We start from the raw sequence: 24114 nt of genomic DNA on the forward strand, positions 1-24114 counted from the left end.
CTACAGGCACTGTGCATGCAAAACTTCAAATTACACCAATATTTGAAATCAAAGTTGCGTTCCTTCTCATACAGCAAGTGTTGGTACAGTGGGCAACCACTTCCGGTTACAAATGGATATTCAAACCCATGACAACATATGGAACACAAAAGCAACTTTTGCACAACCAGAGCCATGCATTGATGCAATGATGAAGACACACACTTTGTAATTACTTATTTATTGACTAGAAGAACGTCATCCCAGGACTCTGTACAAATGGATACTTGTGAGGTCGGCGTCATCAGCGCCGGGACTGTCTAGGAGCTGGTGCCTGCCCTTCTGGAGAGCTGAGGTCAGATCAATAGACTCCACACACTGTTTCAAGTTAATACCAGTCTGAAACAGTGACAAATGAACGTCTATCATCTGTGGTGTCAACACATCATATTTTTCATGTTTCACATAGCTACGATTTTTTGTATATCCAACAGTACAGCACACATGCGACGCCATGCTGACAGAGGAGGATGTCTCTTAATATTTCAGTTGTTTTGTGTAAGTGGAAGGATGATGATAATTTTTTCTGACGTTAGCGACAGACTGGATTTCAATGTAAGGATTGCAGGAAAATAATGGTGGGGTCAGTTTAGGGTAACAAAACTATTTCTGATTTGGGCCTTATGTGTGTTGTGACATTGTTGAGAAGACTTTTTGCACGTAATGCTTAACATTAAGAACGCAATGAGCTCTCTGTGAACTTTCTGTACATCCACCTAAAAAAGAACACATTTCATCACTTTATTAACCTTCCTTTGATAAGTAAAGTAACTTGAAATGGTCTGACTGACTGCCTACCGGTGGCTGTTAACTTTTCAGTCGGGCTGCATGAAATTTTCCTCCACCTGCCCAAGTTTTAATTTTAAGTCTACTTACATACTCAGTTCTATTATAACTCCTCGTAGATTCTCAAGTGATTGTTTGCATTATTTCAACTGAATCGAGACGAGATTTGTCTCTTACTTTTTTTGCAATTTTTTCAAAATTTATAATGCCTGAATACAAGCACATTACTATGAAGATAGGCAGGCAACACTTATGGGTCACTTGCCCGACTGTCTTGTTGGGTATTAAAATTATTTCAAACACTGAAATGGTCCAGGGTTACTGTGATATGGTCCAGTGTTACTGTTAAATGATCCAGTGTTACTTATAAATTGTCCAGTGTTACTGCAAAATGGTCCAGGGTTACTGTGAAATGGTCCTGGGTTACTGTCAAATGGTCCAGTGTTACAGTCAAATGATCCAGAGTTACTGTCAAATGGTCCAGGGTTAAAGTGGAATGATCCAGTGTTAAAGTGAAATGATCAAGTGTTACAGTGAAATGATCCAATGTTACTGTCAAATGGTCCAGGGTTAAAGCGAAATGATCCAGTGTTACTGTCAAATGGTCCAGGGTTAAAGTGAAATGATCCAGTGTTAAAGTGAAATGATCCCGTGTTACAGTCAAATGATTCAGAGTTACTGTCAAATGGTCCAGGGTTAAAGTGAAATGATCCAATGTTACTGTCAAATGGTCCAGGGTTAAAGTGAAATGATCCAGTGTTACAGTGAAATGATCCAGTGTTTCTGTCAAATGGTCCAGGGTTAAAGTGAAATGATCCATTGTTAAAGTGAAATGATCCAGTGTTACTGTCAATTGGTCAAGTGTTAGTGTTAAATGGTCCAGAGTTATTGTCAAATGGTCCAGTGTTACTGTCAAATGGTCCAGTGTTACTGTCAAATAGTCCAAAGTTACTGTCAAATGGTCCAGTGTTACTGTCAAATGGTCCAGAGTTACTGTCAAATGGTCCAGTGTTACTGTCAAATGGTCCAGAGTTACTGTCATATGATCCAGTGTTACTGTGAAATAGTCCAGTGTAACTGTCAAATGGTCTAGGGTTACTGTTAAATTGTCCAGAGTTACTGTCAAACGATCCAGTGTTACTGTCAAATAGTCCAGGGTTACTGTGAAATGGTCCAGTGTTACTGTGAAATGGTCCAGTGTTACTGTCAAATGGTCCAGTGTTACTGTCAAATGGTCCAGAGTTACTGTCAAATGGTCCAGTGTTACTGTAAAATGATCCAGAGTTACTGTCAAATGGTCCAGTGTTACTGTCAAATGGTCCAGTGTTACTGTCAAATGGTCCAGTGTTGCTGTTAAATGGTCCAGAGTTACTGTCATATGATCCAGTGTTACTGTGAAATAGTCCAGTGTAACTGTCAAATGGTCCAGGGTTACTGTCAAATGGTCCAGTGTTACTGTCAAATGGTCAAGGGTTACTGTCAAATAGTCCAGGGTTACTGTGAAATGGTCCAGTGTTACTGTGAAATGGTCCAGTGTTACTGTCAAATGGTCCAGTGTTACTGTCAAATGGTCCAGAGTTACTGTCAAATGGTCCAGTGTTACTGTAAAATGATCCAGAGTTACTGTCAAATGGTCCAGTGTTACTGTCAAATGGTCCAGTGTTACTGTTAAATGGTCCAGTGTTACTGTCAAATGGTCCAGAGTTACTCTGAAATGGTCCAGAGTTACTGTCAAATAGTCCAGTGTTACTGTCAAATGGTCCAGGGTTACTGTCAAATGGTCCAGGGTTACTGTTAAATGGTCCAGAGTTACTGTGAAATGGTCCAGGGTTACTGTGAAATGGTCCAGGGTTTCTGTGAAATGGTCCAGTGTTACTGTCAAATGGTCCAGGGTTACTGTCAAATGGTCCAGTGTTACTGTCAAATGGTCCAGGGTTACTGTCAAATGGTCAAGGGTCACTGTGAAATAGTCCTGTGTTACTGTGAAATGGTCCTGGGTTACTGTCAAATGATCCAGAGTTACTGTGAAATGGTCCAGGGTCGCTGTAAAATAGTCCAGTGTTACTGTCAAATGGTCCAGGGTTACTGTTAAATGGTTCAGAGTTACTGTCAAATGGTCCAGAGTTACTGTCAAATGGTCCAGGGTTACTGTGAAATGATCCAGGGTTACTGTTAAATGGTCCAGTGTTACTGTCAAATGGTCCAGTGTTACTGTCAAATGGTCCAGTGTTACTGTCAAATGGTTCAGTGTTACTGTCAAATTGTCCAGGGTTACTGTCAAATGGTCCAGGGTTACTGTCAAATGGTCCAGTGTTACTGTCAAATGGTCCAGTGTTACTGTCAAATGGTCCAGGGTTACTGTCAAATGGTCCTGGGTTACTGTCAAATGGTCCAGGGTTACTGTCAAATGGTCCAGTGTTACTGTCAAATGGTCCAGGGTTACAGTGAAATGGTCCAGTGTTACTGTCAAATGGTCAAGGGTTACTGTCAAATGGTCCAGGGTCACTGTGAAATAGTCCAGTGTTACTGTGAAATGGTCCTGGGTTACTGTCAAATGATCCAGAGTTACTGTCAAATGGTCCAGGGTCGCTGTGAAATAGTCCAGTGTTACTGTCAAATGGTCCAGGGTTACTGTTAAATGGTCCAGAGTTACTGTCAAATGGTCCAGAGTTACTGTCAAATGGTCCAGGGTTACTGTGAAATGATCCAGGGTTACTGTTAAATGGTCCAGTGTTACTGTCAAATGGTCCAGTGTTACTGTCAAATGGTCCAGGGTTACTGTCAAATGGTTCAGTGTTACTGTCAAATTGTCCAGGGTTACTGTCAAATGGTCCAGGGTTACTGTCGAATGGTCCAGTGTTACTGTCAAATGGTCCAGGGTTACTGTCAAATGGTCCTGGGTTACTGTGAAATGGTCCAGGGTTACTGTGAAATGGTCCAGTGTTACTGTGAAATGGTCCAGGGTTACAGTGAAATGGTCCAGGGTTACAGTCAAATGGTCCAGTGTTACTGTCAAATGGTTCAGGGTTACTGTTAAATGTTCCAGGGTTACTGTCAAATGGTCCTGGGTTACTGTCAAATGGTCCAGGGTCACTGTGAAATGGTCCAGGGTTACTGTTAAATGGCCCAGTGTTAAAATCAAATGGTCCAGTGTTACTGTCAAATGGTCCAGAGTTACTGTCAAATGATCCAGGGTTACTGTCAAATGGTCCAGTGTTACTGTCAAATGGTCCAGGGTTACTGTCAAATGGTCCAGTGTTAGTGTCAAATGGTCCAGTGTTACTGTCAAATGGTCCAGGGTTACTGTCAAATGGTCCAGGGTGACTGTCAAATGGTCCAGGGTTACTGTGAAATGGTCCAGTGTCACTGTCAAATGGTCCAGGGATACTGTCAAATGGTCCAGGGTTACAGTGAAATGGTCCAGGGTTACTGTTAAATGGCCCAGTGTTAAAATCAAATGGTCCAGTGTTACTGTCAAATGGTCCAGAGTTACTGTCAAATGATCCAGGGTTACTGTCAAATGGTCCAGTGTTACTGTCAAATGGTCCAGGGTTACTGTCAAATGGTCCAGTGTTAGTGTCAAATGGTCCAGTGTTACTGTCAAATGGTCCAGGGTTACTGTCAAATGGTCCAGGGTGACTGTCAAATGGTCCAGGGTTACTGTGAAATGGTCCAGTGTCACTGTCAAATGGTCCAGGGTTACTGTCAAATGGTCCAGGGTTACAGTGAAATGGTCCAGTGTTACTGTGAAATGGTCCAGTGTTAATACCTGCAGCTGTTGTAGAGACTCCTCTAAACTGGGCACAGTCACAAGGATTGTATTGTTCCTTAGCGTTGAAAACAGGTAACTCCACAATCTGCAGGATAAAAAACAATTTGAAAAAGATATTGCAAAACTTGTTTACAACTGCAGACAGTTTTGTTTAAGGGTTTCTTGAAATAATAATATGATTAATCAGGCAAAATTTACAATTAATAATAATTTCATACTACTTGTAGACACAAAAGAACAACGTCTTGTCCAATGACTTCAGATTTACAAGTTCATGATCATAGCATCAAAACTAGTGACAATGTGCTCAGTGGTGCTCAATGTGCTTTAATTAACAGCCCAATGTCAAGACATAGTGAATGTCCTCTATGTCAGTCTTATGTGTTTAACATCACTATACCAAAAATTATGTAAAATCAGTAAATACTATTTAGGGAGGCCAGTGGCACCAATCCCTAATTATTGTTCAAATGTATCTTTTTTTTATGTTACTAATTAATGTAATAACAGTGGTACATTAATGTTTAATGCCACACTCAGCTATATTCCAGTCATATGATGGAGGCCTGAAAATAATCAAATCTGGATTACAAAATTCAGCGATTGATATTATGAACAATCCACTCCCTCTGGACAATGACATGCTATGAACCTAGTTAGACCACCCAATCCATTATATCACCTTGTATGACAAGCATAGAATCCTGGAATCTTGGAATCCTCATGGAGATAACCATCTTTTCTTAGCAGCATGAATCTCCTGACGAAACACATGTATATCTGATGCCAGGTCAGTTATTGTCACAAGCAATTGGTCACCTGACCAGGAAGTATGCCTTTCAATAAGAATCATGGTCTAACCATAAAACATTCCATGTCTGAAGATAATAATTAATCACTATTACAATGTGGTACTTACTTTTCCTGTAAATCTTTCGGCACGAAGAACTCAAACACATTGTTCAAGATAACCACATCACCTGCAAATAAAGTCCTTGATTTTATTCACACAATAGATTATAATGGACAAGCAGCCATGGTCTGTTATAGGTCAGTGTGCACATCCCATATCAGGTTCTGTCTCTGTGATATGCATGTACACTCTCCTACCCAGGGTTCCTTGTGGTCAACCTTCGTCACATCTTACACAGTCCATTCAACAAATTACATTGTTTTATCTACCGTAAATCTTGAAAATTATGCATCTCTAAATTAATACGACTGCTGACCCCTAGCCCAAAATGCCACTCAATATCAATGCAACTCCCCACCCCCAACCCCATCCCTAGTGGAATGATACATATTCTTACCTTATACCAATCAAACAGCGAATAGTACCGATTATTTGCACTGAGTAAAAACAAACAATGTTTTCCTGAAAACACCACACAGTTTATATGTTTATTCTGTTGACTGGCATTAAGGAAGCTCAAAGGCAATAAAATTATTGAACCAACAACAGTTCACTGATTGGAGTGGTCAATGATGCCTAGTTTGTGGGTAGAACTCTTGACCTCAGCAGTGATAACTCACCGGATGTGTAATTTCTATTCTTTAATTCACATTGTTATGTACTTGTCATAAATGCTGCTCAAAAAACCATGTTTGTGTTTATATTCAAGTTGGTATTTCCGCTATCCAAAGTGTGAAGTGAGGCCATCTAATTGTTGATAGTCATTTTGGAGACATAAATGCGAAGTTTCATTAATGCGAACAAAGACCACACATATTTTTCGCTTCCAATTAGCACTCGCATTAATTTCAAGATTTACAGTATTTTATTTTAAAAGTGTACACATTTAGATAGATATAACATGAAATGGATAACTTAAAATATTCAAAATCATGAAGAACTCTTTCCACTTATTAATTGCACATTTATCCTCCATTTACAACGGCTTTACAGTTCTACATGCAGACACAGCAGCTCTACAGATAAACAGCAAGACGGTCAATTTGATGTATACAGTGACCCCTCACTACAACGCTACCTCGGGGGTCCGAATAATGGATGAGCATTATAAACATTCAGCAGTATAACCGAGGTGAGTCGTAGGGGGTTGATGTCCGACACGACAGTACATGCACTGTCTACCTAACACGATGTCAATGCACATATCAGAGTTTTTAAAAAAAGAATAGAAGTTGTTTCTGATTCATAATGTAAAAAAGTATTGATTGAGTGTTTATGCGCTTTAAAAAACATCATATCCCAGCGAATTCAAGTGAACGAACAGGTATAACAAACTTGTCAATAAAAATGTGAAATTCAATATAAAACATCAATAGACATGATGATTTACCATTATTACATATATTGTCATTCTCCTAACTGTCACAGTTGTCAGCCTGTTGTCATTAAACTTAATGATTATGTAAAACATCTGTAAGTCACACTGAAATGCCACCATTAGGCCGGACTGATCTCACTTCTGATTAAAAGTGTTTGTTTACAAACAATAGAAAAGTCAGATCACGTGATATGCTAATCAGTGGTGTAATGCTAAGTCGTTACTGCGCCGGAGCGGGATTCATTTACTGAGATGCTAAGGGACAGACTATTTCATTTCATTTTCACCTCACATTTGTGAATACATGCTTGAGTATATAATCATTATCATTGTTCTCAGATTTCCTTCACTTTGTGGCTTTAACATTTATAGCTAAATTATCACAAAAATAGCTCTTGCTTTCAGGTTTTGTTTGTTTGTTGTTTAACGCCACACTCAGCAACATTTCAGTATGTAACGGCGGTCTGTAAAAAATTGAGTCTGGACCAGACAATCCTGTGATTGATATCATGAGCATCAATCAACGAAATTGGGATCGATGACATGCATCAACCATTGCTTTCAGGTAAGTGTGTCACACATCAATGTCATTCAAATTGTCAGTGTAGCGTAGAAGTTTACTACTAGACAGTAAGGCAGGTAGGACTAAACTTCCCCTCTCCCAACAGAAATGTTACCAGCCACGGTACAGCAGGCAGGCATTTCAGACACTGTTCAAAACGCGCTTAAATAATTCCAAGAGGAGAAGTCGAAAACATTACTTTTAGGCTAAAAAAAAATAGTAGTCTTGGTTCTCAGGCACCACCCGCATCATCATAAAGTCTGCTGCACGTTTCGTTTTTATTTCCATTTTAAAAAAAAAATCCTAATACTTAAAAACAATGCAATTCCAATAGAGCATGCAGTTACTTCCCTTTATATGCGCTCTGATTTACGGCGCATCTCATGTTATGGTCATGGTGGCAATAGGAGTTTGTATACTTGTTTATGTAGGGAGGCCCTTCCCCGGGTTGATGGTACACAACTGTTTATCTGGTGACATACTAGTTTGAACAACCACTTAACAAAAACACTCCACACCCACACTATTTGGCTGGGACCGGTAACTCGGGTACTTGGGTCAGGTGGGTCCTGAGTACGACCCGGGTACCCACAGGACTACCCAGACCCATGGTTAGTCACATAATATATTGTTTAATGACAAAAACTCACTATAGCTCAATGGTTACACTACAAGTCGCTAATGTTTGCATTTCTTTCTGACGATGCACACATTCCTTTTGACTTGTTGATATTTGAGTAAAGATAAAGCTTCAGTCAACTTCAGTCTGTGCATGATCTGATCATTTGATACATGTATCTAAATATTTTTGGCCATGGCTGAGGTAAAACAATTCCCAATCAGACATTTTGTTCCCAACTCTTGAGACCTGCAGTGAGTACCCAGGTAGGGTCGGGTAATAGGGGGTCAGATACCCGATTGTAATTAGGACTCGTCCCAGCCCTACGCACTATATTTTCAAAAGTCATTGCCTGAGAAACAATTCTTTTATTTTTTTAAGCCTTAGTAAACAATGTGTGTGACTCATGTTTAATCATGATATTGACTACTATAGATTGGCCAAACAATGCATGAGAAAGCATCCACACTTATCAACCAAAGTGTTATCTATCACATCAGTGGAGAGAATGTACTTTCATATCCAAAGATACAAACAAACAGAGACGACAAGAAATATATTCATGAAATTGATCCAAATAATATTTGTTGATCTTGATATTTGCCAGGAACTACTGTACAAAGCTTTAAACCCATTTCACCCACACGTGTTCATTCTGACCATCTTATCTCTTTCTTCATCTGGAAGTAGATATCTGCACCTGATGTATGGCTGGGTCAAGGGCATACTTACTGGAAGCTATCAGCGTTCCCTTGTTCTGTATGTCGTCATGTATCACCTGCACAACAATTATAGTCAATATCAACATCAATATTATAGTCCTGGTCTGTTGCAAATAGTCAGAATACAAGTTGACATTATCGGACAGGGATCGTCACTTTTTTCGCTACAGCGAATGACGATGCACTTAATGAAATCTATTGTACCCTTCTATTTGTTTTGTTTGTTTGTTGTTTAATGCCGCTCTCAGAAACATTCCAGCTAAATATGACGGAAGCCTGTAAATAATCAAGTCTAGACCAGACAATCCAATGATTGATATAGTGAACAACAATCCACATTGTCTGGGTACAATAACTCACAATCACCAAATCACCGAGTCTGACCACGTATGAATGTAGCACTTATTTATACAATAGTTGTAGGGTATGTAGCGCTTATATATACAATAGTTGTAGGATATGTTGCACTTACATATACAATAGTTGTAGAGTATGTAGCACTTATATATACAATAGTTGTAGAGTATGTAGCACTTATATATACAATAGTTGTAGGGTATGTTGCACTTACATATACAATAGTTGTAGGGTATATAGCGCTTATATATACAATAGTTGTAGGGTATGTAGCACTGATACATACAATAGTTGTAGGGTATGTAGCACTGATATATACAACAGTTGAAGAGTATGTAGCACTTACATATACAATAGTTGTAGGGTATGTAGCGCTTATATATACAATAGTTGTAGGGTATGTTGCACTTATATATACAATAGTTGTAGGGTATGTAGCACTGGTATATACAATAGTCGTAGGGTATGTAGCACTAATATATACAATAGTTGTAGGGTATGTAGCACTGGTATATACAATAGTTGTAGGGTATGTAGCACTTATATACACAACAGTTGTAGAGTATGTAGCACTTACATATACAATAGTTGTAGGGTATGTTGCACTTATATATACAATAGTTGTAGGGTATGTAGCTTGATAACGGTGTTAGAACCTACACCGAAACGTCGCTCTTAATTGTAATAAAGAAGTTGTTCATCCATAAATTTCTTATCCTTTCTATGTAGCACTGGTATATACAACAGTTGTGGGTCTGTAACACGTCTATTGATGTAATGAAGGCAGGTACCTGTATTCTGTCCCCCATCTTATACTTGGAGACAGCGGCTGTCTGGAGGCTGGTGAATGTTGAGTCAAGCTCCACCCCCACAATGTGCTTGGCCTTGCTGTACAGGTAGGCCTGGTGGATACACAAACTCATCTCACACATAGTATTATTATATTACCCAAACTTACTACGAAAGAAATATATATACATGTACAGGGCTATATAAAAAATGCACCAGTGCAACTAGCTTTTCACATCAACATGCACCTGGTGCAAATGAAGCCCTGGGCCTCGATCTCAGCGCTACAATGATCTTAAGCCTATGTTAAAGTATGGGACTTACGATCACCTTAGCGCTAAGATTGCTTTGAGGAACAGGGCCCTTGGCCCACTTGCACAAAGCAATCTTAGCGCTAAGATGATCGTAACTCCCATACTTTAGCACAGGCTTACAATAGTCTTAGCGCTAAGATCGCTTTGTGCAAGTGGGCCCTGATGCAGTTAAAGTTAAGAAATCTATTTTGTCTTTCTCTGTTTCCATTAACAATGTTGTTTATAATAAAAAACTCCACCTGAGATTGATTTGAGGCCAGAAGATTAATTTCTTTACTTCACCCTGCTGATATTTGAAGATCATTTTAAATATTTTATGAGATAACCTTAAAATATAAGATAATTGTTTCAGAACCTTCTTCTAATTTCAATTTTGAACATGTGTTTCGAAGAAAATTTAGTAAACCAACTAAAGATTGAGCAATTAAAAAAAAGAAATTATTATAACTGCTCAATGACAGGAAATCCTTCGAGAGGAACACCAGTATACATTCTCAGTCAGGTAAAAACACATCCCACCTACACTGACATAGTGAGATTAACACAGGTTGGATCAATTGTTTTAGAAAAAAATGATGAGTGGGAATTGTTTATCATACAATAAAATACCTCAGGGAGAATAAGCCATGAGGGGTGCAGCTCCAAGTGGTTTATTCTCACTGCAGTGTTTTATTGAATGAAAAACAACTCCCACTCGTCTTTTATTTCTTATATGAGATATCAACATTATGTACAGCCTCTTTAAGGATGTTTACTAAAATGCACAAGCTTTACATATTTACCCGTATTTTAATAATGATGACTCCCTCAACAGAACCAACCTAGGCAAAGTCAGACAAGTCCATTTAATGCACAGGTGGGTTTTTCCCGCATATTCTCACAATCCTCACATCAGTTACCTGTACCCTTCTCCCAATACCGATTGTCATATGTCTCACTTTTGGATACGATCATTCGGCCATCGTGTTTAGCTGCGTTGCCCAGCTACACCTCAGTTGAACAACTCACTAGACATCCCCTCTCAAAAGTAACATAGTCCAATATACGACGTCACCAAGTTGCGAGCACAACTTCGAATCTCCAGAAATGAAGGCATGATAGAACAACGTTTTATCGTGAGATAAACCACACTTCGTTCTTCATTGTTCTTTGCGATTTATCAAGTAGGTATTGTATATATGTAAACAAAAGACTGTACCCCATACAGCAAAGCGCCAGTCCGAGACCCAACATCCAGTACTGTCTTCCCACTGAGGTCGGGCAGGGCGTAGCTAAAGATGTACTTCACCTGACTGGCAGATGCCGAGTGTGTGATGAATGCTGCAAACAAACCAGTTATTGTAAAGTTGGGTAAGTGAGTGAGTGAATGCTACCATCACATACTGATCACAGTTCATAAATAACTCTGGCCCAGTCAAACCCAGGGACGTAGCCTTGCCTTCACTAATATTTACATTTTTTTTTTTAAATTAATAGTTTTTATGCCTGGATATCAGTGTTCTATATGTGGACCAAGACTTTCCTGTGAGACAGTCATGGAAGAGTTTGCTGGTTTCACCTATTTCATCTTGAGACCTACAGCAGGTACCTGAGTAGGGTCGGGTAATAGGGGGTTGGGAACCTGGGTATTTAATTTGGACTCGTCCCAGCCATACACCAAATCCACTTTTCGACTGTGCTGAGGAGCCACTGTGCCCCTGATGTCTCACAGGACGACATCTGATGTCTTCTCAGGCAAGTGACTTTGTTTGAAATATATCTCTGCATGTTCACCCAGGAGTGAATGGGTACCCCAGCCGAATGACCTGGCAATGCTACTGATAACCGTCGAGCACCTGACAAACAGCATGGGTAGTATATTCCCCAGGGAGCTGAGAATGAAAATCGAGTGCACACAGATGCACTGACTGTAGAACACTAATGTAATACACTAATGTGGAATAAAAATATTACATAGTGCACACTGATGCACTGACTGGGGCAATAATGTAGCACATTGAGCATGCTCAAGGGTGTGGATTTGGCACATTATAAATATGCACATTATCATTAGTAGTAGTAGTAGTAGTAGTAGTAGTAGTAGTAGTAGTAGTAGTAGTAGTAGTAAGGCAGCACTGACTGAGAGGCTGGACATCCTTGGAGCCACAGCCGGTGCAGTAGTTCCTGCTCATCTTGCCCTCCTCGCACAGCTCGTCTACGGCATCCTCGTCATACAGGAAGGCGTCGACGTGTACCGTGGTGCTGGGATCACAGTCAGCATTCTTAACATACAGAGGATGACAACATGAACAGGCACATATTTTTTTTATATTTATTTTTCGTAATCATTTATGTTATCTTATTCAAACATATACAATAATAAGAAGAAGACAAATGTTTTTGCTGGAATTAGCAAAATAAAAACAAGTGAAATGGCCAAGAAGTTCAACTTAAGCTACAGATATATCGATAATCTGATATCGTTCAATAATGGTCAAACAGCCAATTCCATCCCACTGATATACCCACTTGAGCTATAGGACCCGTGGAGATTCCGGGGTAGAATAGGTCTTCAGCAACCCATGCTTGCCGTAAAAGGTGATTATGCTTGTCGTAAAAGGCGACTAACGGGATCGGGTGGTCAGGCTCGCTGACTTGGTTGATGCATGTCATCGATCCCAATTGCGTGGATCGATGCTCATGACATTAATCACTGGATTGTCTGGTTCAGACTCCATTATTTACAGACCGCCGTCATGTAGCTGGAATATTCTGAGTGCGGCGTTAAACAACAAACCAACCAACCAACTTGAGCTATAGAACAGTGAACAACCTTGTCTGTTTCACATTTAGATATATGCATAAAGGTTCAATGTAACAAAATATGTATGACAAGACGGATGACATCAACTTTCCAAAAGACAATTTATCTTTCAAATCGAACAATATTCCAGCAGCTCCAGGCATCCTGTCTAGATTTCACAACTTTTGAGGTACAATCGAGCATGTTTTTCAACAAATATTTCAAAGAGTGTCATACGACTCTTGCTCAAAAGTTGTTTGATCAAGGTTACAACATTCAAGGCCTCAGTATAGCTTTCAAAATGTTTTATGGAAGACAAGTGGAGGACATTTGCAAATGTGACGCATAAGTGACACAAATGTTCCTTTTTTCTCTCTTTTTTCCTCACTTCATTTTGTTTTTTTCTTGGGTACAGATAGGACATATTCCAACTTGATCTAAAACCAGCCCAATCTAATTACTTGTTTTTCTGAATTTTTAGGTTTGTCATTAAGCAAAGAGACAGGAGGCCGAATGAAACTTAAATAAATGTTATCCAGTTGTTTTGAGTTTTATAACCTAAAACAAATTCTAAGACAAAAAAATTAAACAGCAATACAATAAAAAAACATATTATCAATAAAACAACATTTTTTATCTCTTGGTTACTTACGCAAAATTTAGTGTAAGCTTGTCCATAAAACAAGAAAGTAGATTGGATCTGACTAAACTATCAAGTGTATTCAATAATTTTTGTCCTTTTCTTCTTCGTGACCAGGTACAACAGTCTCACTTTGAATACCTGTACAGAACGTTCTAAGCCGTTCCATTTTCAGTCTAAGCACATTTATATAATGATGTGCCTTTTCGGCACAAGTAAATGAATGAAAAGTTCGAAACAATGCACCTAACATTTTTAAATTGCAGGAATGTAGTAAATAGTTTTCTTGCAGTGCACATCATGAAATGTAACGTATTGGATCAAAGTCCTTTTAATATTAGAACAGAATGTGGTGTCTCATGGAAAATAGCATATGGTTTTGAATATAACAATGGCATTTGAATAGATGTAATTGAAACAGATTTATGGAAAATAGCATATGGTTTTGAAGATAATTAAGGTATTGGAATAGGTTGTGTTGATACAGGTTAATGATAAAGGTTTAAGACAGTGAAACACTGTTAATCCAGACAAAACCATCCTCAGTGAAATCGTCCAGATTAACAAAGTTCTGGATCTCTCATGCTCAAAGCTGTCTCATAGGGCTGAGCCTGGTAACTCGAGTCGGGTGGGTACTGAGTAGGACCCGGGTACCCACAGGACTACCCGGACCCATGGTTAGTTGCGTGAGATATATTTTTTTATGACAAGAGCAATAAAACTCTCTGGTTACACAACAAGTCAAATATGTTCGTATTTCAGTCTGACTGTGCATGCATTCCTTCTGACTTTTATATCTTCCAGTATAAATAAAGCTCAGTCAACCTCAGCGTTTGCATGATCAGATCATTTTATATGAGTATCCAAATAGTTTTTGCCAGAGCTCTGGTAAAATAATTCCTAATCGGACCTTTTGTTCCCAAATATTGAAACCAACAGCAGATACCTGAGTAGGTTTGGGTGATAGGGGGATGGGTACTCAGGGAGCATATTTGGACTTGTCCCAGCCCTATTGTCCACACGGCTGGGGTGTCTGTCTAACAGGGTCCAGACTAACCAGGTTTCAATATACACAACTCACTGGTCCTGTCTGGGGGAAATGGAAGCTCTCCGTGCTTGACACGGCGTTGATCGGAAGCTCTGCCCGCAGGTGACTCTGAATGGTCTCCAACATGACATCCTCGTTACTCTTCTCCCTCGTCACATCTCCCCATTCACCTGACATACATTACATCATTCATATTCAGCAGTATAGTACTTGACATGAATCAAGATATACCGTATTCGACGTAATAAGCGCCCCGCTCTAATAAGCGCCCACGACGATATTTGCTGATATATTGGCTAGTGAACAATCCCAATTAGCACCCTTCCGATTGATCCATGTACACAAGACTTAGTTATTCGTGTATAATACGCACTCGTGTGTTATATGCACCCTTAATTACTGGCGATTAAATTCTTGAAAAATATATCTGTCGTGTATAATACACACAGACTTTTCTTTTGTATCATTTCTGGCTGTCAGCATAAACCACGAAATTTACGATCTTTCAACCCTTTCACAAAAATTATATTCTAATAAGAAAGCGCCCTCGGCGCTTATTACGTCAAATACGGTAAGTTCAATTGTCAGTCTCTCAAAACTTCTACCTATATGTAATAAAATTATTTTCGTTTAATTGAACAAAGATGTAAACCACGGTGCCATGGTACAAAAGCTCACCTTGTTTCTATTTAGATTGATTAGATTAGATTAAAATTAAGGTGAGCTCAAAACTGTTAATAATCCGATAGGTTTAACTGAAAGTCATTTTAATCATTTTAATAGATTTATATACATAAATGGGAAAACAAGAACCTCTTCAATCATATCTGCAGTCAGCTGTCGTGTACGTGTAATAACAGGCCTGTGTAACCAGCTGATCTGTGAAAGTTGATTCACAGAGACTGTCAAATATTGCACATCAACAAACGTTTCTTCTTTTTCAAATCGAATTTATGTTTATACCTGAATTTATTTTATCCTTGATCCAGCTTAGAAAATGAGACCGGACATCGTCTGTAACATGGTGTAGAACTGCTTCAAATTCACGTTTGACTGTCTCTAAATCTGCCATCTCGATTTCAGGAAGCTGGCGGAGAAACGAAAACAGTCACACGTGTTGATGGTATTTCCGGAAGTAGGGGAATCCTTCAAACGCGCATGCTCCCAGGGAAACCCCTGCTGAAAGAATGTTCTGGCGGGGAATTCAAATAATGAGTGACTAATATGCATATTACGTTGTTGTCTGATATCATGCCAGAGAATAATCATTTTACGTTGAATGGTCTGAATTTCACCATAAAGGAACGAGAATCGGGTTTTTTAATGAGCAAGCAAGTAAATAGCGATTATAATACTGTGGAATACTGATCTTTCGAGAAGTGTAAGAATTCTTTTATTTACCGACAGAGAGCGAGGGTAATACACTAATTCTTACAATAGTTTCGTAATATCGGTAATCTTTTTTAGCTCCCCCTTGTAAAATGCACTGCTCCGTCGTGTAAGAAAACCTCAATTGTCGAATGACGTCAACAACCTTCAGCTTTTACGTCGTCTTATTGTGACGTCATTCCTACCTTACATCACAATAAGACTCGATTTAAATCAACAATGCCGTCACTCTCGCTCGGGAAATACCGGAATTTAGGCACGAGTGTCGTAAACTTAGTATACAGGAACACGAATACAATGTTCTATTTATTAACGAAGAAGATGTCTACATACAGATACATGTTAGTGTTTACCTATAAGGACATCAAGTCTCCAACAGCAGCGGAACCACAATTTGTCGAATGACGTTAACAATATTCAGCTATGATGTCGTTTCTAGTGTGACGTCATTCAGACCTCACGTCACAATACGATTCGAATGACGTTAACAATGCCGTCCGGATGACGGAAATAATACACTGTTGTCTCATGATCACCCAAGGGCACATATGATTTTAATTAACCCCGTTATGTTTGCCCTCGTAGGTAGTAAACGACATTTCGAACTCTATGGGTAATAATTAGAGAATACCATCGAGCTACGAGCAATTACGGATTATCCGTCCCGAGTGAATGAATAGCGAGGCAATGGCGAGGGGCTTACATCATTCATTCACGAGGGACAGATAAATCGTAATTCCGAGTAGGTTATTCTTCTATATTACTCATTAAGATTTGGTTAAACTCTCGCGTTCTCGTGATCTCGCATTTTTGGCATATTTAGCTCGTTCCCAAAGGTCGAGAGAGGCGTTTAACAACAAACACGCAAAGGTCGAGATCGCAAGAATGGAAGATCCCAACATTGTCCCTTACAGTATTCCATACATACGAGTTTCTAATTTTCTCTCTTAAAATGTTAATGAGTAAAATATAGAAAAATATCTACGTATGACATGTCCACTCTACACATAAACTTCACTGATGGTAGCCTATGTTTTAAGATGACGTCGCGTTATCAAAACATGAACAATGGTTGACGTCATATCGTATTTTTTCAATACTGAAACAATGTGACGTATTGAGGCTTCAATTTATCAATTAGCAATGAGAATTACCAAAATTTGCATGTGCAAACATAGGAATGTTATTACCCATGACCATTCTACGCTTGTCGGAAATATATCTAGAATACTGTTCAACGCGTACGCGGCGTTAAACCTAACTTTCTTACTCATGAAACATGAGCGGCTCAGAAGATATGTGGTTATTCATTCCAAATAACAGGGGGCACGGGTGGCCCAGTCGTCTAAGGCGCCGCGATTCGCTGTGCAGAGTTGCGTCCCTTGGGCACGCCAGAAACCTATGGTTGTGGGTTCGAATCCCGGTTCGCCCCAATTATGTTTCTAGGCTTGTCAGCACCATACCCGTGCCCGTGGGTTTCACCGAAGTGGTAAACGTCTGAGACCTGCATCACTTCGGGCTTTCCTCCCACATTAAGCTGACACGCCGTGATATGACTGGAATACTGTTAAAAGCGGCGTTAAACCAAACTCACTCACTCACTCACTCCAAATAACAACGGTCCCAACAGATTTCCGTACCTTTTTAACGCCTGCAGGTATGGTGCAATCGATTTATAGAATTGAGCTGACAAACGAAGTTGGTGATGTTTTAACACTACTTGATTACTGCAAACCGTCATTTAAAAATTTTTGGAAGTAAAAAAAAACAGGTATAAAATGTTGTTTTCTTTCAGGTCTTTGAAAGACATTTTGTTTTCTTTGTATTTAAATTTTGCTTACATTTCGGGTTTCTGTGTTTCTTGAAAAGTCTTTGGAGCAGAGACAGAGGCGTATTCTTGTGTACATCTAGAATGACCTCTGACCTAGTGTTGTCGAAAATCGATGGTGGAAAATAGAAGAGCATCCAGTTGCTTCGTCCGGACATAGTTTGGTAAATGTTGTTTTGGGGATATTTTTAACTTTATTTGCAGTATCGAATCAAAATTTGACATTTACAATGTTATTTTAGTTATGTGTTGATTAAGGTCAAGATTTATTAAATGTATCGACATTTATCAGAACTGGTTTGGAGATTCAGTAAACAAACTAAGCAATCAGTAGATCTATGAATCATACATGTATTTCTAATGTTATATGGAACAAAAAGATTTGGAATTACGGAAACAGTAGCCACGCGTACTACACAACCTTTTTAAATACAGTAATCACATAACTTAGTTAATGCAATACAGATGTAACTCATTTATATAAATACAAAGTAATGATATATTTAAAAAAAACATCACAACAACAAAACACGAATTAATTGCCATGCGAGTTGTATGCTTTCATCTAGCCCTTATATTTTTAATAATAATCACATGGCCCATGTTTCCGCCACTGGCATAGTTCGCGTTCGCGTTAAACACACACTCATCAAATAAACCAACATGCAGAAGGTGATGGAGGTCCACCATTGGAAGAGTACTTTCTCGTGTTGCTGGGTCTATGCAAATACACGGTGCAGTGTGAAAGTCTAACATAGTTGCATAACGACTTCCATCAATCAGTATCTCCGTAATATTTCAAGTACAGTGTTAATAAAACTTAAAATATTACGGAGATACTGATTGATGGAAGTCGTTATGCAATTATGTTAGTGTTAATGGACCCGTGAAGATTCCGGGGTAGAATAGGTCTTCAGCAACCCATGCTTTCCGTAAAAGGTGACTATGCTTGTCGTAAAAGGCGACTATCGGGACTGGATGGTCAGGCTCGCTGACTTGGTTGATGCATGTCATCGATCCCAATTGCGTGGATCGATGCTCATGATATTAATCACTGGATTGTCTGGTCCAGACTCGATTATTTACAGACCGCCGTCATGTAGCTGGAATATTGTTTAATGCGGCGTTAAACAACATGCCAACCAACCAACAACAGTGTTAATAGCCGAAACCCCAACCGCTTAAAAGGCTGCTCCAGAACATCGGCCGGGAAATTAGCTACATATGCTAGAAGTCAGGTCTTTGAAAGGCAAGTGTTTGTTTGTTTGTTGTTTAACGCCGCCCTCAGTTATATTTCAGCTATATGACGGTGGTCTGTAAATAATCAAGCCTGGACCAGACAACCCAGTGATTAATATTGTGAGTATCGATCGGTTTTGTGAAACGATAACATGCATCAACCAAGACAGCGATCCCTATAGTCGCCTCTTACAAGCATAAGGGGCGGTCGGGTAGCCTAGTGGTTGAAGTGTTAGCTCGTCACACCGAAGACCCGGGTTCGATTCCCGACATGGATACAATGTTTGAAGCCCATTTCTGGTGTCCCCCGCCGTGATATTGCTGGAATATTGCTAAAAGCGGCGTAAAACCATACTCACTCGCTCACTCTTACAAGCATAGACGGCTCTGACGACAAGCATGAATGAGTTGATGAAGACCTACTCTAATCCGGATCTCCATGGGTTTAATACTGTTATTGTTCAACAGAAAAGTTACTAGGTACCTTACAGGCTTGGCGTTTCAATAAGTCTATGTAATAGAAGATACTTATTCTTATAAGGCTGTCACCCCCTTTTGGTACGCGAGATTAGGGGATCTGTTTAGAGGGTATTCGGGATTCATCAGTGCTGGATGCTAAACGCAAATATAATCGTATTTGGTATGCAGATTCAACATTTAAAAAATAATCCTTTAAATGTTGTGTTTATTTTGGTAAATATTTCACAGATTTAACATCAAATCACACCCTTTTATGACCTATAGGAACGTGTTCTATAGTTTTTCGTCTGATTTCGTTTTTTGCCTTGTAGAATGACTTCCGTCACGCGCTTTTGAAATGCGTGTGACGGGATTCAGGGATGACCAAATGGGATTCAGAGTGAAAAGTTACATGGTATTTGGGATGATTTATACGGCGGTGAAATATAGAAACACTGACGGTCGATAGCGTCACGTGACCGTGCTGTACAAATATTGCACGTGCCTTTCGGGATGGCCAATTAACCTTGTTTAGCATTTGCTGGTCCCTGATCGACCATATTGGATATTGGACATACTAGATGTTGGTATCAGTTGTCCGGAGATTGCATTCATGACATGAAGCATATTCCTCATAATGGCGTTTTAAATGCAGCAGGGCGTATTGGTGTGGGCCTCCGATCGTTTGATCAATTTCAGCGGCTTGGGAATCCACAAGAAATATTTGCAGTTACTTACAAAGGTTGCCATCCAATTATTAATCGGTCACGTTAATAATGTCCACACTGATGCCGGTAACAAATTGGTAACTTATAACGTTGATCTGAACAACAATCAGTACGGACAATGGATGGGTTGCTTGAAAAAGGGACGGGTGCAATTAAATTACAAAAATGCTCTTGTACATAATTCGGTAAATATTTTGCGTTTGGTAGCCAAACAATCGTCAAATATATCTTATCTGTGTGGAAACCATGTCACCTAAAGATTCGACCCGTGAAGATCCTGGGTAGAATAGGTCTACGGTAAGCATGGCAAGCAGGCGATTATGTTTGTCGTAAAAGAGGCGACTAACGGGATCGGGTGGTCAGGCTTGGTGACTTGGTTGAAGCACGTCATCGTATCACAATTGCGTGGATTGATGCTCATGATATCAATCACTGGATTGTCTGGTCCAGACTCGATTATTTACAGACCGCCGTCATATAGCTGGAATATTGCTTAGTGCGGCATTAAACAACAAACAAACAAAACCTAATGATTCAGTTACATTGATGTCAACGTGATAGCTTCAAAACGCAGTCGTGGTGCTACTATCACTTTGGGAATCCGGGCCCAAGGTCGCGTTCCACTGAAAGGCATTAGGAGCTGCGATCAACGTGTCCATGCATAAGTATGCCGTCGGAGGGTGGAGAACGAAAGAGGTTCAGGTCATGCATTTTGATCATCCCAATGTTCATTGTATTTGGCTTTTATGGCAAGCGCTGGTTACTGAGGATTTCTGAGAGTCGCCAGCAATGGGTCGTTTGGACGTTTCACAGACAATAATTTCTCCAGACTGTCAGCTTAAGGTGAGAGGAAAGAACGAAGTTGTGTACGCCCACTTGAAGCTGACACGTCTGTTTGAGATTTGTTTGTTTGTCGTCTAACGCGGCACAATATTACAGCCACTTGACGACGGCCTGCGTAAATTCGAGTCTGGACCAGACAATCCAGCGATTGACATTGTGAGCAGCGTACCACGCGGTCGGGGTAGTATGACAAACAGTTAATCAGGTCACATACCCGTAGCCAGACCGATCGCTGGGGACCTGTCCTAACCCAGAATCCCCATAGGTGTCCGTTTTAGAAGTCTTTGATGAAACCATGTTAGAATTGGTCTTCAGCAACCCATGCTTGTCATAGGAGGCGACTAAGGGGATCAGGTGGTCAGACTCGCTGACTTGGTTGATGCATGCATCGTATCCCCATTGCGTAGATCAATGCTCATGACATCAATCTGGTCAAGATTTGATTATTTAAAGACCACCCTTATATTGCTGGGAAATTCCAGTTAAACAACAAAACACAACAAAACACAAGCTTCTTGGCCATGTTGACACGGCGCCACCATTTTGTTTTAAAGCAATGCAAGTTATATGAGAGGTGGAATCTGATTGGTCAGTAGGGGGGAAACTGGGACTAATAAAGTCAGGTAACTCTCTTGCCAGGGAAGATATATTTCAGCTGTATATGTGAATAATCAAGTCTGATTCATAATGGTGACCTGCGACCCTGCCATCAACAAAGTCCAAGAGATTAACCAACTGATCCCTAACTCGGAACCTATTCTAAGAGGGTCCTGATTAAGTATACTGCTCTATAGCGAATAACAACTAAATTAAACTTGACTTTTTATTGCAAAAAAATAACGTAAAATGCCCATAAAAATTGCTTTGCATAAATGTAAAGTTACCATTAAATAAGCCCAAGCATTATTATCCTGGTCAATGGATCTGTGTGCACTCGATTCTTTCAATCTCAGCACCCTGGGGAGTATACAAACAACTTACCAAATATCACACATTTTAAGGCACCTCTTAAATTTAATGACCAAAATATTTTAAAAAGATACTGACTAAACCCCCCAAGTTATACTTACAACAGACGTGTGTCACCCCCATCAGGACCCTCTCCTTACCAAGGATCCCCCACCAGGTGAATATGACATTCAAAGTCATTGTTTTTATGAGTGAGTGAGTTGTGTTTAACGCCGCTTTTAACATTATTCCAGTTACATCACGGCATGTCAGCTGAATGTGGGAGGAAAGCCCGAAGTGGTGCAGGTCTCAGACGCTTACCATTTTGGTGAAACCTACGAGCACGGGTATGGTGCTGACAAACCTAGAAACATAATCGGGGCGAACCGGGATTCAAATCCACAATCATAGGTTTCTTGCGTGCCTAAGGGACGCAACTCTGCACAGCGAATCGCGGCGCCTTAGATGACTGGGCTACCCGTGCCCCCTTTTGTTTTTATGACAAAACTGATCTAGAACTCTATGGTTACACTACAAGTCACTAATGCCCGCATTTCTTTCTGACTATACACCCATTCCTTCTGACTTTTATATGTTTGAATAAAGATAAATCTTCAGTCAACGTCAGCGTATGTATGACCAGATCGTTTTATACGTGTATCTAAATACATTATGTCCATGGCTACGGTCAAACTATTCCCAATCGGACATTGTGTACCTATCTCTTGATATCTACAGCGGGTACCCGGGTAGGGTCAGGTAATAGGTCGGTGGGTACCAGGATGGTACATTCGGACTCCAGCCCTACCTCCTGGCATACATAACAAGCTTGCTGTTCTTACATCAAAGGTTTTTATTAGCACTAAATGTTATCTTACCTACCAGTCAGCTGGCAACAATTTCATGCATGAACATGATTGACTGAGGTGTGTTATACTTATGTGAAAATTTGCATTGCTCTGTCAGTGTTGAGTAAACTCAAAACAGGACAAGACTACTTGGCTGCAAATCGTAGCTATGTACTGCTTTTGAAAGTGTCTGTGACCAGTCGACGATGGGCAGTGAAAGCAGAGCAGTACATACCTGTGATTTCACAGCTTAAGATTTCATTACTGACACACCTCTGGACCTCACTCTACAAAAGTGAGTGAGAGAGTTGTGTTTAACGCCCCTTTTAACAGTATTCCAGGTGTTGTATCACAATCAGCTTAATGTGGGAGGAAAGCCCGAAGTGATGCAGGTCTCAGACGTTATTAACTACTTCGGTGAAACCCCCGAGCACGGGTATGGTGCTGACAAACCTAGAAACATAATTGGGGCGAACCAGGATTTGAACCCACGATCACAGGTTTCTTGCGTACCCAAGGGACGCAACTCTGCACAGCGAATCGCGGCACCTCAGACGACTGGGACACCCGTGCCCCCGACTCCATAAAACGATCTTACCACCACAACCATAATAACTCACGTCTACTTTAACATGTACATGTATTAGGACAGTTGTAGTCTGGCCCTGGACCACGATGCTGGTCTTTCCAAAGCATGTGTTTTGTAGATAGTTTTTTTTTTATGAACTGAGAATCAAAAATAAATGAACGTCAATTTTATGGAAAGCCAGTGATAAAGTTGTTGCAGCATAAATATTGATCAGATCAGGTTCTCCATCCAATCCAGGGCCAGTTTCATAGAGCTGTTCACTGTCAGTTTGTGAAAGAAGTGAGTGACTGAGAATGGTTTTACGCTGCTTTTAGCAATATTCGACCAATATCACGACAAGGGACACCAGAAATGGGCATTACACATTGTACCCATGTGGTGAATCGAACCTGGGTCTTCAGCGTGACGAGCGAACGCTTTAACCACTAGGCCACCCCACCGCCCTTTGTGAAACTGGGTCCATTGAATGAATGGCAACGACCACAAACAACCATCATTTCTCAGCCGTACAAACTGTTTGTG

At 40.0% G+C, this 24114-nt stretch overlaps 1 protein-coding gene across 1 annotated transcript; it reads right to left on the reverse strand.

Moving 5' to 3' along the window:
• Positions 1–203: 203 nt before the first annotated feature.
• LOC124129708 lies at positions 204–15846 on the reverse strand. Its single transcript, XM_046493109.2, has 9 exons — positions 15685–15846; positions 14755–14891; positions 12371–12512; positions 11450–11571; positions 9940–10050; positions 8802–8847; positions 5517–5577; positions 4595–4682; positions 204–378 (listed from the first exon to the last, which is right to left on the reverse strand). The coding sequence occupies exons 1-9, from the start codon at positions 15791–15793 to the stop codon at positions 238–240; spliced, it is 957 nt and encodes a 318-aa protein (XP_046349065.1). The 5' UTR covers positions 15794–15846; the 3' UTR covers positions 204–237.
• Between the last annotated feature and the right edge of the window lie 8268 nt (positions 15847–24114).

Source organism: Haliotis rufescens, unplaced genomic scaffold (assembly GCF_023055435.1).
Source record: "Haliotis rufescens isolate VD_foot unplaced genomic scaffold, xgHalRufe1.0.p SCAF_3, whole genome shotgun sequence".
Lineage (NCBI taxonomy): Eukaryota > Metazoa > Mollusca > Gastropoda > Lepetellida > Haliotidae > Haliotis > Haliotis rufescens.